The sequence below is a fragment of the Colius striatus genome, chromosome 24 (genome assembly GCF_028858725.1).
Source record: "Colius striatus isolate bColStr4 chromosome 24, bColStr4.1.hap1, whole genome shotgun sequence".
Classification (NCBI taxonomy): Eukaryota; Metazoa; Chordata; class Aves; order Coliiformes; family Coliidae; genus Colius; species Colius striatus.
The window spans coordinates 2,375,832-2,390,932 of NC_084782.1; the positions used below are offsets into that span (position 1 = coordinate 2,375,832).

General features: G+C 57.0%; 1 protein-coding gene across 1 annotated transcript; it reads left to right on the forward strand.

The window, feature by feature from the left end:
* Window positions 1-6,054: 6,054 nt before the first annotated feature.
* TENT5B (terminal nucleotidyltransferase 5B) lies at window positions 6,055-11,727 on the forward strand. Its single transcript, XM_062014551.1, has 2 exons — window positions 6,055-6,514; window positions 10,187-11,727. Exons 1-2 carry the CDS (start codon window positions 6,329-6,331, stop codon window positions 11,204-11,206), a joined length of 1,206 nt encoding a protein of 401 aa, XP_061870535.1. The 5' UTR covers window positions 6,055-6,328; the 3' UTR covers window positions 11,207-11,727.
* Window positions 11,728-15,101: the final 3,374 nt, after the last annotated feature.

Here is a 15,101-nt window from a genome sequence, read left to right on the forward strand (position 1 = left end):
GTGGGAGGGGTTTTTTTTTTTTGTCCAGCTGTTTGGGCTTCAGCTGCTGTCCCAGAGCAATGAGGCATCCCCGTGGCTGTGGGATGGAGGGTTTGCCCCTCACCTTCTTCCCTGGGGATGGAGGGTTTGCCCTTCACCTTCCTGCTGAGGTCGCGGGGAGGCGGAGCCCCGGCTGAGGGAGGAGTTTTTAAGCCATTCCCATGTTTGGTGAACGGACAGAGGTGTGGCAGAGCCCGGGCTCCCGCATCCCTCCCGGGCTCCCCCATCCCTCCCGGGCTCCCGCGTCCCTCCCGGGCTCCCCCATCCCTCCCGGGCTCCCGCATCCCTCCCGGGCTCCCCCGTCCCTCCCGGGCTCCCGCATCCCTCCCGGGCTCCCCCATCCCTCCCGGGCTCCCCCATCCCTCCCGGGCTCCCGCATCCCTCCCGGGCTCCCGCATCCCTCCCGGGCTCCCGCGTCCCTCCCGGGCTCCCGCATCCCTCCCGGGCTCCCGCGTCCCTCCCGGGCTCCCGCGTCCCTCCCGGGCTCCCGCGTCCCTCCCGGGCTCCCCCATCCCTCCCGGGCTCCCCCATCCCTCCCGGGCTCCCGCGTCCCTCCGCGGCTGTGCTGGGAGGGGAAGGGGCTGTTTTGCTGGCAGTGCAGGGGGAGGCAGGCACAAGGCAGGGGCTCGGATCGTTTCCCAGGGGCTGGGTGCCGCTGTGCCCGGCCGGGAAGGGGCAGGAATCCCGCTGCTGGCAGCAGCCGCCCGCCGCGGGTCCCTCCCTGTGCCGGAGCTGGCTTTTGGGGGGCTGATGGCTCTGTCCCCAGGGAAGGGGTCTGGGGGACCTTTGAGCCCTGTGATGTTTCCCCAGGACTGAAGCCGGGCTGGTTCCCACCGCCAGAGAGAAGAAAGAGGCTGGAGGCGGTGCCTGGGTGAGGGGCTGCACCCCCACCCCAAAATCCCCCAGGAAACACCTTCCCAAGCCCAGCAACGCTCCAACCTGACACGACAACCCCCCTCCCCCTGTCAGGAACCCCCCCGGGGCCGGGGGAGCTCCTGGCTGTTGGGCAGTTGCAATTGGAGCTGTCTCATGGCTGCAAGTTAAAGCTGTGACTCAAAGAGGCCGTGACTCACCCCGTCACCATGCAGGGAGCATCCTCCTGCCCTTGCTCAGGCGCTTAAAATACTTGAAGCTCAGGGTCCCTGTGGCCTCAGGCTGGATTTGGCCCAGCCTTTTGTCACAGGGCTTCCCCCACTCCCCAGGGGCAGCCTGGGCAGGATGAGGTGTGCAGGATGTAGGGCAGGCAGTGCCATGGTGGTGCTGGTTCAGTGGGTGCCATCCTGGCACCTCACACGTGCTACAGGGTGGCTCAGCTCGGGGCAGCAGTGCCCAAAGCAGGAGGGTTTGGCAGGAATGGGGAAAGCTTGGTCTTGGCTCCAGCAAGGAGAGCCAGCTCAGCCCAAGGGGTGGGAGCCCAGAGAGGTGCAGGCTGCAGCCCAGAAGCAGGGTGATGGCCACCCATCCTGAGCACAGAGGGGAAAGCAGCAGCGTAGGGCAGCCCCAGGCTGTGCCCGAGCATCTCACCCACCCCACGTGCCAGTGAGTGTCACGTGCAGCTTTCAGTCATCCCTCTAATGGCAGAACTCACCAAAGCCAGGCATTTCCAGGATATTCTTGTTTCTGTCTTAAAGGGTGAGTAACTCTTTTTAATGAGGGAGGACTAATGATGCCTCGAGGGATGGGCTGAGCAACTGCCAAAGCACACGCAGAGTCCAGACCTGGGGAGTGGATGGGCCCCAGTCTGTGTCCCCAGCCCCACAGTCCCAGCAGAGAAGCCTTTGCCCTGTGTGCAGCCCCCCCCTGCCCCATAACCCCCCCTCCATTCCCTCCCAAAGCAAACAGGGTGGCACTAAGGACAGAGAGAATGAAGGGAGCCTGAGCAGGATGACCTTGTGCCTGCACACAGGTGTGCTGAGGTGTTTATCCCCCTTCCTCTAACCCCCATCTGTGGGGATTAAAGAGCTTTTACCTCTGAAGCTGCAGGAATCTGCCCCTGCCAGGATGACTGAGCTCCCCCCGTGCCTCAGTTTCTCTCTGTGTGGTCCAGCAGAGCTTGCAGTGAGGTGCAGGAGAACAAACGGCCCCACACCACTGCATGAGCAGCAAGGACAGAGACCCCTTGGGAAGGGCCATGAAAACACCCTTGGGGTCACCAGCTCCAGGCTCAGCAGCTGCCCAAAGCAGAGCTCCTGGCTGCCCCAAGAGCAGTGCCAGTGGGGTGGCCACGAAGGCAGTGGGCTGTGCCAGAGCTGCCACCACCCACAACTGTGCTTAGGGTTACCCAGGGCCCCAAAACCCAAAGTGAAGGGACCAGCTGCCTCCTCTACTGGGCTCAAATTAGTGGCATTGAGCTGGGCCACCCCTGCCCAGGGCTCCAGCAGCAGGAGTCACACCAAGGAGAACAGCACGTGGTGGCAGCAGGAAGCCACAGAGCTGGGGACACACGAGGGAAATGTGGGGACTCCCTGGGCAGTGACACCCTCGGCAGCTCTGAGGGGGCAGCTCAGTCCCTGCTCTGCTCTGGGGACACGTGTGTGCTGTGTCCCCTTCCCCATGCCCCAGCAGTGCCGTGTCCCCCCTCCCCAGCTCCTCAGGTGGCATTTTGCACGAGCCAGGGGAGGTGACGGTGCCGTTCCCCAGCTCTGTGTCACCCACACTAATGACACCCTGCGCTCCCTTTCATCCCAGGGCCTCCCAGGCAGCCCTCTCCAGGGCCAGGGTGTCCCAGCCTCATCACTTATCACTAATTCCGAGGCAACAAGAGAATCTGGGGGTCCCACCAGTGGCACAGGGCCTGTGGGATGAGAGTGGTGCTGGGACACCCCTCGGTGTGATGGGCAGGGAACGTGGGTGTTCACTCTGCCACACCACATTGGTCCCTGCTGTGCTCACTGGGGACCATGGGCACAGTGGGAGCCACAGCCCTGGGGACATGGGTGTCCTGGCAGTGAGGGTCTGGGGACAGGGAGCAGAACTGGCACCTCTGGGACAGGCTGGACACTGGTATAGGGACTGGGAGGTGTCCAGGAGCAGTGTTTGGTGTATGGGCATGGGGGCAGCCTGGGACACAGCTGATGTGGGCATGGTGGCAGTGACAGGGGTGGCTGCTGTGGGAGTGGGGTGGGAGGAATGTCCCCACCCCAGCAGGGAGCTTGGCTGCTCCCCCAGGCGACTCGGGGTGACGTTGGTGTCTCCAGAAGGGCTTGGTCCCTGCTGCTTGCTCAGGGAGCTGGCACACACCCTGCTTAATGGCAGGTGGGACAGAGCTGATCTCATGCAGGTCAGGGAGTCCTCGAGGTCCCTCTTCAGCTGCAGGTTGGGCTCTCACCCCCTGCCCTGCTCCTTCAGCTCCCCCAGCCCTTTTCTCCCAGCTCCCCCTCTAAGCAGCCCATGAGAGGCCCCTGCCCCTCTCCATGCCCCTGGCACCAAGGTGCCCTGTTCCTCCCCACACACAGGCTGGGGCACGTCCCTGCTCCTCCCCAGTTGATTTCCCAGCAGAGTAGAGCTGCTGTCCCCTGGGCAGAACTGGGATGCTGCCAAGCCTGGATCCTGGAGCCACAGCATCCCCGAGCCCTGATCCCCCTGCCCAGCCCCTGGCCCACCCACACAACCCCCAAAAGGGCTTTGCAACCCTCATGCTATCACCCAGGAGGCAGGAGCTGCCTGTGTTTCACCCCAAGAAGGTGATTATTGCTTAATTGCCAGCAAAACAACTGCAGAGAGCCCGGGCTGGCCCCTGCTGAGCTGGAAGGAAAGGGCCGGGTGCCATTCCCAGCCCCAGCCTTGCTGCTCTTGGGGATAATCATTTGGTGATGGCTGTTAAGGAGCAGCTCAGCCAGTCCAGCCAGAGCATGTCAGCCCTTTTTAATGGGCTGGTGTTTTCTCTGGAGCCATCAGCAGGGCTGTCCCTCTGGCCAGAGCAGCTGGTGTGTATCTCCTGGCTCATCCCCAGGCCACTGGCTCGTTCCCCAGGGATCTGCAGCTCCACAGCCACATCCTGCCCCATTCCCAGGGGTGTCACAGCTGGTAGGATCCCCAAAACCCCACTGCTCATGGGTACTCAGGACTCCTTCTACACCTGAGTGTCCCCAGCCAGATGCTGGGATGGGCTGGAAGGGCAGATCCTGTTCCTTGAAGCCATTTGCTCTCTCTCAGCAGCTTGGGAAACTCTTCCCGCTCCAGCTCTTTTGTGACAGGACCAAAGGGTTTTGCAACAGGAGGTGGCTGCCTGATTTTTGATCAAGTTGCTGGGAAAATCACTTTCCAGCAGCATTCACCTTCTCCCACAGCCTGATTCAGAGCCCTGCAGGGACGAACCAGGAGCAGCAGCATTTGGTCCTGATGAAGATGCCTGATGGTGTCAGACAGTGATGCCAGCAGGAGCCAGGCAGCAAAATGCCATGGCACAAGGAGAGTCCCCATGGGGGACCCTAGAGGAGGGGATTGCAGCCCCCTATGCTGACTCCTCAGGCTGGGGGTGTGTTGTGGGATTGGCAGGATTTCAGAGGGGACCAGGGCTTGCCTCCTCTCCCCTCCAGCACAGCAGTGGATGTTCCTAAACACCCTCTTTCCCCCAAAGCCCAAATCCCCCCATCACTCAGCTGCTCTTTCTGCAGCCAACTCCAGCTTCCAGCAGCAGAGCCCTGGGACATAGGAGAGGATCAACCTCCCACCATCAAGCCTCAGCTTCCAAAGTGGACTCTGCAATGGCCCCTCTGAAGTGAAAGGGCCCAGATTAGGCTCTGGGGGTTTTCAGGTGCTTTTGCACTAAATCTGTGTGAGAGTATAAAAATAAACCAGCTCTGGCTCGTTCCCCAGCTCAGTTTTTAAGTCTGGATCCCAGCCCAAGCAGGAACCAGGGAAACAGGAGGGGAGTGGCTGTGGATGCAGAGCCTGGAGTGGTGCCTGTCCAGCCCCAGGGCCTCGGGGCATCAGGCAGGGAGGAGCCTCCTGGAAATGGCTGAGGGGTGAAATGCTGGAGAAATGAGCCCTTCAAAGAGATGGGAATGGTTGGGATGAAAGGAAATGGGTAGCCAGCAGCTGGGGACAAGACTGGCCTGGGGAGGAGGTGGTGGCTCAGCCAGCAGTGGGGCCATGCAGTGGGGTTTAGGGGATGGGGGTGAACCCCAGCACAAGCCTCCATCAACACAGGCTGCCACCTCCTGTGCCCTGGCTGCCCGAGCTCCCTGCAGCCAGCTGGCACAGGGGGAGGGTGCCCTGAGGTGCCAGGCTGGGGGGCATTGGGCTGTGAGGCAGCAAGCCTTCATGCTTCAATGAGGTATCATCCCATGGGACACCAGGGCATTGGGCATCAATGGGGCACCAGGCCCCTGGGCATAGTAGGGCAATAGGGCTCATGGCATCAATCGGACAATAGGGTATGAATGGGGTGTCAATGGAGCATGAATGGGGCACCGATGGGGTATGAATGGGGTATAGATGGGGCATGAATGGGACATGAGTGAGGGGTCAATGGGGCACAGATGGGGTATGAATGGGGTATAGATGGGGCATGAATGGGGTATAGATGGGACATGAATGGGACATGAATGAGGGGTCAATGGGGCACAGAGAGGGCATGAATGGGGTATGAATGGGGTGTCAATGGGGCACCGATGAGGCAAGAATGGGGCACAGATGGGGCATGAACAGGGCGTCAATGGGACGTCAATTGGGCGTTAATGGGGCGCTAATGGAGCATCAAAGCAGAACCAATGGGGAGGCCGCTTGGCGCGCCCGTCCGACCAATCACCGCCGGGATTCCCGCACGGGGCGGGCCGCGCCTAAGGGGCGTGGCTTCCATCTTGCCCCGCCCCCTTCGCCCTTCGCCCCACCTCTTTCCTCTGATTGGCTCCTAAGCCCAGCCCCAACCTTCCCCTCTGACCTATGAGAACGCCGGAGCGGCGGCGAGGCCTCGCAGCGATTGGCTGCGGAGCCGACCCAATGGGGGCGCGGCCGCGGCGGCCTATATAATGCCCGGCGGGGCCGGGCGGGCGCAGTGCTCCGCGGCGCCGGCGGCGGGTGGGGGCGGCGCGGCCCGTGCGGACCCCGATCGCGCTCCCGTGAGGCCCCTCGGGCACCGGCCGCTCCTCCCGCCTCCGCCCGCGGGCGCAGCCCCGAAACTGCTGCTTTTGTTTGCTTTTCCCCCCCCCTTTGACCTGTTTTGCTTTGTTTCATCTTTTTTTCCCCCCCTTTTCCTCTCCGCGGCGTTTCCGGGCCGTTTCCGCGTGGTTCGGGCTCCTCCTCCGGTGCTGTCCCGGGGGGGTGGGGGGGAGGGGGAAGGCAGGCGATGCTGGTGGCGGCGGCGGGGCCCGCTCCGGGCCCGGCGGAGCAGAGCGCTGGCGACGGCGGCCGCTTCAGCGTCCTGACGTGGGAGCAGGTGCAGCGGCTGGACCAGATCCTGGGCGAGGCTGTGCCCATCCACGGCCGCGGCAACTTCCCCACGCTGTCCGTGCGACCCCGCACCATCGTGCAGGTGAGAGCCGGGGCCCGGGAAGGGGGCTGGGGGTGCTCAGGCGGGGGGTTGGGGGTGGGTGCGGGCCGCGTTCCGCTGGCCTGGTTGGACTCTGCCCCGCTCCCGCGGGGGTCAGGGAGAAAATAAAAGTGCTGAGGCGGCGGGAAGCAGCTCGCCGGGCCCTGGGCCAGCCCCGACGGGCACCCGCAGCCCCCCCGCCCCCGGCTGAGCGCAGGGCTCCCGGCCCGCACGGCTGCGGGTCCCCCGGGCCGATGGGGCGGGGAGTCGGGGTCTCCCGGCGGGTGCTGGGCTGGCACCGTTCCGGGGGTCTCAGGGAGGGCAGGGTGCCCGCCGTGTGCCCCCCAGCCGTGCCAGCAGCCCTGGCAGGAGGTGTGAAGGTGGAAGGATCCTCCCGCAACAGCTTTTTCTAGGGCAAAAGACGTGCGTTGAAAACCGCTGCCTGATCGCGGGGCTGCAGCAGCTCCTGCCGGGGATCCCGCTCTCTTCCTCCTGCTCCTTCGGGCTTGCTTTAGCAGCCCAAGAGCTGTGAAATGGCCAAGGCCAAGTGGCTTTTTCGGAGCTGAATGCACGAAATGGCTTCGTGCTGAGGGACATGTTGGGCTCGTGCAGATGTTGACTGAAATGCTTTGCTCAGATGTCAGTGTCCTTTAATTCTTGTCCCACCGACCGTATCTTCCAGAGTCTGTCAAAGACTTAATCTTGTTAAAGAGCTCCTGTTAGCTTAACCATAAAGTAATAACTCTGTTTAATATTAAGCTAACAATGGAGCTGGAATAAGCTGATGCATATTCATGTTTGGGAGGCAACTTCATTCCTCAGTAATGACTCATCAAATGTAAAATCGGGCATGTTAGCTTCTAATTAAAAAGGCTATTCACAAAGCTAAAGCCGAGCTGCCTTTCACAATCACCTAATGGCTGGCATTTTTGAAGCCTCAGCTGCTTGGGATTTCTTTCTGTTGAAGCCTGGTAAAGGGGGAAGGTGACATTTGAAAGACACTCTGTTGCAGGGAAGCTTTGGCTGAGTTCAGATTCCTCGAGTTCCTGCTGCATCTGTAAATATTGGCTGCTAAAGCTCCAAACTGAATGAGGGCTGAGAACTCCTGGCAGGACACTGCCCTGGGGTTGTGCAAGGCTGCTGGAGCTTGGGGCTGGTAAAAACCTGACACAATGCAGCATCAGATATTCCACCAGTTATTACTGTTTGGTTCCACCAAGTGATGTGGTGTTGAGCTGCAGAAAAGGATGTTGCCACTAGCAACCTCAAACACGAGATGACTGAGGGCTGTCTGTATGACCAACCAGCCCAGTAGACCCTGTAGTTAAGGCTGACTAATCTGAAACAAGTAACCCAAAAGGCAGTTGGCTATTGCGTGCTCTTGTTGTTGTGGGAGGTGGGAAGCAGCAGGTCAGGACTCAGACAGGGTTTGCTCCCTGTCACAGTCAATTATCTGAACCACAGGTAACGTGAGGTGCTGTTTTGGGAAGCAGGTCAGCAGCTGCCTAACCCCCAAAACATCCAACCCTCTGGGGAAGACACATACCTGCTTCCCCCTGGAGATGGGATTCGTGCTGGGGCTGGTGGGTTGAAGCCCAGTGTCTGTGCCAAGGCTCTCTGCTCCCTGGTCCTCTGCAGGTTGGAGATTTTTGGGGTGATATGGGACAAGAGCAGCTGGATTTGATTATTTTCCCCCCACTTTTCTGAAGACATCTCACAGGAGTGGACCTGTAAACCTGTGGAGCCCCAGTGAGCCCAGAGCTGTGGGTCTGAAATGCTGCAGGTCCTGAGCTGTGCCCAGAAAGGGGTGAAGCAGCTGTCCCTTGGGGCTAAGAGATTGTGAAGGAGATCTCCAAGCTGTGGTCTTAGCTCTGCATCTAACACTTTTGTGACCTATATCCTGCCTCTCTAAGCCTAACAGCACACAACTGTTAACTCCAAGCAGTGCTGGAGCTGTGCCTCGGGTGAGTGACTCCAGTGACAGATCAGTTGGCAGCAAACAGGCTGCAGGAACTCCCTACACTGCCTGTGTGATACTTGCTCTACGTGGGGGAGTAACCCTGTGGCCCTTCTAGGAGTCAGTTCAGTTTTCAGACTATCTGCTGTGGCAAAGAGCAGCTTTCAGGGCTGGATTGGATGTGCTGGTGAGGACTCAGGACATGAGATGGGGAATAGTTGGTGGGTTAACTGTTGCCTGGTCACCATTCCCTTGGCAAGGAGCCCAGGCACGTTTGTAGCCTGAGCAGCAGTGGCTCATATCAGGGAGTAGGAGGGCAAACACCAGCAGAGAAGCTTCATTGTGAAGTTTAACAACCTCCAACTTGAAAAAACATTCCTCAGCTTGTACTGAGATATCTCCTGTTTGCAAGGGCACCTTGGGGCAGCAGCAACTCACTGGCATGGGCACCAAGAGCTCTGTGATGTGCTGAGAGTTAACTCTGAGGACCTTCACCTTTATGTGGTGTTTCTTCTAAACAAAACTCATGGAAGGGCAGTTTTGGAGCTGCTGAAGTTCCCTGGAGTTGCAGCTCCCCCAGAGCTGACCCCTCAGGGCTGTGCCAACCACACAGGATGAAGTCTTGAGTCTTAGTGAGGCCTCCCAAATGAGAACAGCCTCCCAGGGCTGAGGAGCCTGGTCAGACAGGCTTCCAGTGATTGAATTTCTCCATTTGTAGCCCAAGCTTCAGCTCTTTCAAGCTCTGACCTTGGGTGAGCAGCTAGGCTGGCTAGCTGGGACCACAGCACCGGGGTAATTGCTGGAGAGGAACATGAAAGCAGGAGGACAGACACGAAGAGCTGCTGGTGCAAGATGGGAACTTAATCTTCCTGGGATCTTTGAGCTCAGTTAAACTCAAATTATAAGCTGGTGTCCAGGTAGTTTATTTTATGGTCTTGGGGTTATTTCAGCCTCCTGCATATTAAGTAATGGGGCAAGTGATTCAGCTTCACTGGGAAGGAACAAAGCTTTGGAGGCACCGGTGGGTGTGCCAGCACTGAGCAGGAGCAGTAATCGCTGCAGTAACACCCCGAAGATGAAAGCTACCTCTTGTGCTTGATAGCGTGCCAAGCTCAGGATGAAGCTCTGACACACTGGAAATTGTTAGGATACACTTACTAGTTAGGACATGAACTTGCATATGCCTGGCTGGAGCTTTGGAGCACTTCTGACATCTTGATTTGCCTTTAATGAGTCCTGGCAGGCAAAGGGGGTGGCTAAAAAGGCTGAGCCACCTTGATTAAATCAACAGGGACTGCTGCAGACTGCGCTGCCACCTTGGATTTGGAGCCTTCCTTGGATTGGATGGTCTCAGCTTGGTGGCTGGAAGGGCTTGCCTGCTGCCACGGGGGGGTGGGAAGGACAGACCACCCCCAAAGAAGGGGTCCAGGTAACCTCTCTGCTCAGGGGAAGAAGGAAGGGAGGAGCAAACAGCTGGATTGGAAGCAGAAGCTGTTCAGAGCCCTCTAATGTAAGGCAGTCAGTAAAGGAGATCCACTCCAGCTGCTGGCCAGGCTCTGGCTGCTCTCCAAAGTGACCTATTTCTGCTGGATTAGCTTTTGATTTCGCTGCCTTGCACTGGAGTGACCCACATAAGCAGCAGGAGGGAATCCTGCTGCTGTGACCAGGCTGCTTCAAGAAGGTTTTCTTGCTTCTCACTGCCTCTCTTTGTACCTCAGGTTGTCCGTAGCCGCCTGGAGAAGAAAGGAATCGTGGTGCACAACGTGAGGCTCAACGGCTCAGCAGCCAGTCATGTCCTGCACCAGGACAGTGGCTTGGGCTACAAAGACCTTGACCTCATCTTTGGAGTGGATCTGAAGACTGAAGATGTCTTCCAGCTTGTTAAGGATGTGGTCATGGACTGCCTGCTTGATTTCCTCCCAGAAGGGGTTAACAAAGACAAGATCACCCCCATGACTCTGAAGGAGGCCTATGTGCAGAAGCTGGTGAAGGTTTGCAACGAGACCGACCGCTGGAGCCTCATCTCCCTCTCCAACAACAGCGGCAAGAACGTGGAGCTCAAATTCGTGGACTCCCTCAGGCGACAGTTTGAGTTCAGTGTGGACTCCTTCCAGATCATCCTGGATTCCCTCCTGCTGTTTGGGGAATGCTCAGAGAACCCCATGGCTGAGAACTTCCACCCCACAGTCACAGGGGAGAGCATGTACGGGGACTTTGAGGAGGCAATGGACCATCTCCGCAACAGGGTCATCGCCACGAGGAACCCCGAGGAGATCAGAGGTGGGGGCCTTCTGAAGTACTGCAACCTCTTGGTGAGGGGATTTAAACCCAAATCAGAAGTGGATATGAAGGCACTACAGAGATACATGTGCTCCAGGTTCTTCATAGACTTCTCTGACATCGGTGAGCAGCAGAGGAAGCTGGAGTGCTACCTGCAGAGCCACTTTGTTGGGATGGAGAGCAAAAGATATGACTATTTGATGACCCTCCACAGGGTGGTCAATGAGAGCACAGTCTGCCTTATGGGACATGAAAGGAGACAGACCCTGAACCTCATTGCCATGCTGGCTGTGAGAGTCCTGGCTGAGCAGAACATCATCCCCACGGTCACAAACGTTACCTGCTACTACCAGCCAGCTCCTTACATCAGCGAAATCAACTTCAACTACTACATCACCCACGTGCAGCCCTTCATGCCTTGCAATCAGTCTTACCCCACGTGGCTTCCCTGTAACTGAGCCAGGATGAACTTCAGGGTCTGTTCTCCAAGGTACTTCCTTGCCTTGGGGAGTGGGGAGGGTGGTGGGGGGCAAGAAATGGAGATGGAGTAGGGGGAGAGAAAAGAGAGAGAGAGAAACCAACCTTCCTAGAAGTGCAACAAAAGGAAACTTCCTGGACTCTTGCTCCAAGTGTCTCATTCCTGGGGTGGTTGGAACGAGACCTGTCTGCTGTACACTGTGATGGGAAGTGCAGTGTGATGGAGATGAGCTGACTTGGACCCTTGCAGGAGGACTCGGTGGCTTTGTTGGGTTCTGGAGGCGATGGGGAGGGTGGGAGTGTGTGAGGGGAGACTGTAGAATTACACTGAGGTAGAGCTGCACTGCCCTGAAATGGATCTGAACTGGGGGGTTTTTTTTAGTGTTGTGGGTGTGCAGACTTGTGGTTTCTGAAGACAGAAGCCAGAGTGGCTAATTCCTTTGAAGGACCAAAGAATCCTGTTTAAGTGCCTGTAACAATATAAACACAACTGTACTGTAAACCTTACCTTTTCTTTTTGCAGGGGCTGACATCCCAAGAGCTTGAGTTGGGGATGTCTGAAGAGGAAAATGTTTCTGTTGGGGGAGGGGAGGGTCGTGAGATCATTTCTAGTAGCCTGGCTGAAGCAAGAGTGTAGGTTCCATGTCAGAGGTGTTTCTTGGTGTGGCTTTTGCTGCCTGGGAAGGACCAGCTGTGGCAAAGAGCTCTCAAAAGGAGAGTTGCATCAACAGGGGTGGGCTTTGCATGACTCAAATGCTGTGCAGAGCTTTCTGGAGGAAAGGCAGTAGGGACCTAGCTATGGATTTACTTGAGCTCCCAAGCCTGTAGTGCCAAACTGTAACTGTGTCCATTAAAGGAGGCAGGAGAGCTGCCCAGGAGCCTGCCCCAGGCTGCCATGCCCTGTTGTGTGTCTTCTAGGGGAATTTGAAGTGCTGCTCTGTGTTTTTTTTGCTGGCATGCAGTGTGGTTTTAATGCACAAAGCCAGAGGCCAGCTGGGTTATCTGGGAGGAGGAGGCTCATCCTTTGAAGCACAAACCCAACTAGTTCACTAGTCAGTTACCTGCCTGTGTCCTTCCAGGACATGGGCAGAGCTCTTCCAGCCTCAGGTCTCCTGTGGCTGGAGAATCTTCCCTTTGCCCTTGGGCAGGTTCTGTCTTCAAAAGCAGCCTCTTTCCAGCTCTGTGATTCCACATGTGAGCCACTGATAGCATTTGAAATTCATCCTCTAGCCAGAAATGGAGCTTGGGGGGTGGGGGAGGGTGGGTGTTGTGCAAAAGTCAATTGGCCTTAGGAAAGAAAAAGTATGTCTTCTCTGAACAAACCCTCTTGTGTCTGGAGGGTTTGGCTCTCTCAGTCTAACAGGGCTTTGAAGTTGTTGGGTGCCTGGAGCACAAAGAGTCTTTCACAGAGGTGCCTGGGTTGTTGTGCCCCCTTCTTGTGAAACATCATCTCAGGCTTAACTGTGCAGGAGGAGAGAGGTGGGTGAGAGCCCTGGAGCCTCCCTCACTGTCTGGGGCCTCCTCCCAGGCTCTGATGTACTTGAGTGTCTTTAACTTGGGGTTATTTTTCTCTTGGGGGGGTTATATTTTGGTGACTGTAATAGCTGGGCAGATGGAATGCTCTAATAAAGACTAGATCCTTGGAATGTGTATAGCCAGATTGCTACCTTTATTGGGGTAGGGGTGATGTGGAGTTGGGGGTAAGGGAGGGAGAGGGGGGAGCAATTTGGGGGCTCTTGCATTTAACATGAACTACTAATCAGCTTTGCTTCCTGTCCAGTCAGAGCTGAAGAAGTGTCACTAACAATGTAGCTATTGCAGGTTGGACTGCCTGCCTGTAAACCAGCCCAGCCTTCAGGGTTGGGACTGATGTGCAGGCTCTGCCACAGCCTGGGAGCTCTCTGCTGCTCTGAGCCTCATCCCTGCGTGGGGAGAGCTTGAGTGCAAGCTACAGCTGGTTTAAGGGCTGCTTTTGAGATCCTCAGTGTTGCCACCTTTGTGGCTTAGAGGGAAGATGTGTTTTTTCTTGCATTTTGAGCTTCAGCTGAACACAGATGACATGTAGCATGCTGCTGCTTATTTTACAGGCTGCTTGCCCTCTACCCACAGACACATAGATGCACTAAACTGAGATTCCCTCCTTCCCTTTAAGGTGTCAAAAAGAATCCCCTCCAGCCAACAGCTCGACAGGGAGACTTGCATTGAGATTGCACTGTTTGACTGACAGAGTGTGTGTGGTGGGACTCTTGTTGAATGGGTTGAACCTGAGGTTTATTTCTGGACCTTGCAGTGATCCTGTGCTGCCTCCAGGCAGGGGGGGGGCAGTTGGAAGATTCCAGTAGCTTGAATGGCACTTGATTTATTGTTTTAAATCTTTTTTCCTACACCTGTATCACTTGTCATGCAATGGGCTTGACATAGACTCACTAGATTCTTTAGAATCTGTTACAAATAAATACAGTGTATTCAAATGTGGTGGCATCTTTTATTTGCTAGTGCATGGGGTGGTGTGGTATGGAGCTGGCTCATCCTGCTTCCACCCACAGCCAGCCTCTGAACCAACTGCTTGCCTCAAAGAGTGAGCACAGGTCCTTGGTTCTGGACACAGCCAGGTGATGCTCATACATGGGCTGTGTTGTGCCTTGAAGCAGCCCCAGAGCCTGGGAAGTGTGTAGCTGTTGGCAAGTCTCTCTGATGACCTCCCTCTGGAGATTTAACACTTCAGTGTTGTGCTTATTCCCTCTTCCTGGTGGCTCCTCAGGCAGCTGGGGCAGGGGAGGGCAGAGGGATGTGGCAGCCTGCTCTGTGGTGGGATCTGAGGTTCCCTCATCTCAGGGCTGGCTCTGGGTGTCTCTCACCTCTGCCTCATCTCACCCCCTGGGGCTGGTCAGGAACAGCAGAAGGTTGCTGGAGTAGTTTAGACTTTGCTTATTCTGTGTAGCTGAGCCACCTGCTAACTGGTTCCTCTTGGAAAAGAGGAGTTTATGTCCCCAGAAAGCTGAGGTCTGCTGCTGCTCAGGCTGGGCTGCTGTGTGGTGGCTGGAAGCTGCCTGCAGCTGGGTACAAGCTCCTCCAGCTCTGGCTGCCCTCCAGCCTAAGATGAAGTTTCATTTCCCCTTGTCAAGCTACAGGCAGTTCTGGTTCTACTGCAACAATGGAGCTGATGACATGCCAGTCTCTCTCTGGGACAAACTTGCTGGCTCAGCATCTCTGAATTGTCAGTCCAGGGCCAGGCTCCTCTCAGGCTGGCACCATGTAAGACTCTTCCTATCTCCTCCTTGAGCAGGACTCTGCCCTTGCAGAGCTGACTTCTCCCTCAACCTGTTGGCAGGGAGCTGTGTGCTTCTTGCCTGGCACATAACCCAGCAGAGGGAGGGAGCTCCTGCCTCCCCCAGCCTGTCTCAGGGAGGGGAGCAGCTCTGAGCTATCTGCTGGGGCTGGCAGTTGTCTTGGTGCCAGGGGTCAGTGCCACCAGTGCCTGCTGATGAATAAGCTGCCTCTGGATTTGTGTCCCTGGGCAGAGCAGCAAAAGCCCTGACAGGCAGTGGGGCATTGTTGGAGTGGATCAGACTATACAAAGGGATGTTGGTGGAAAGTACCAGCAGTGATCAGAAAGGAGCTCTCTGTGTTTACAGCTGGGATGGGGAGCTCTCTTTTGTTAACTGCCCAATTAAAAAACCCCACTCAACCTGTCTTTTCTCCCAGCCTGGGCTCTGTCATTAGTTTTCTCTTTGAGGAGAAGGTGATTTACAAGTGCCCTGAGTATCTGGTGGATGAGACTTGGACTCTAGTGCTGGTGTCTTGGCTCTGGAGCTTTGCTCAGAGGAAAGATGTGTGTGAGGGTGGTTGTGGCTGTGCCTCACAGTTCCCTGTGCT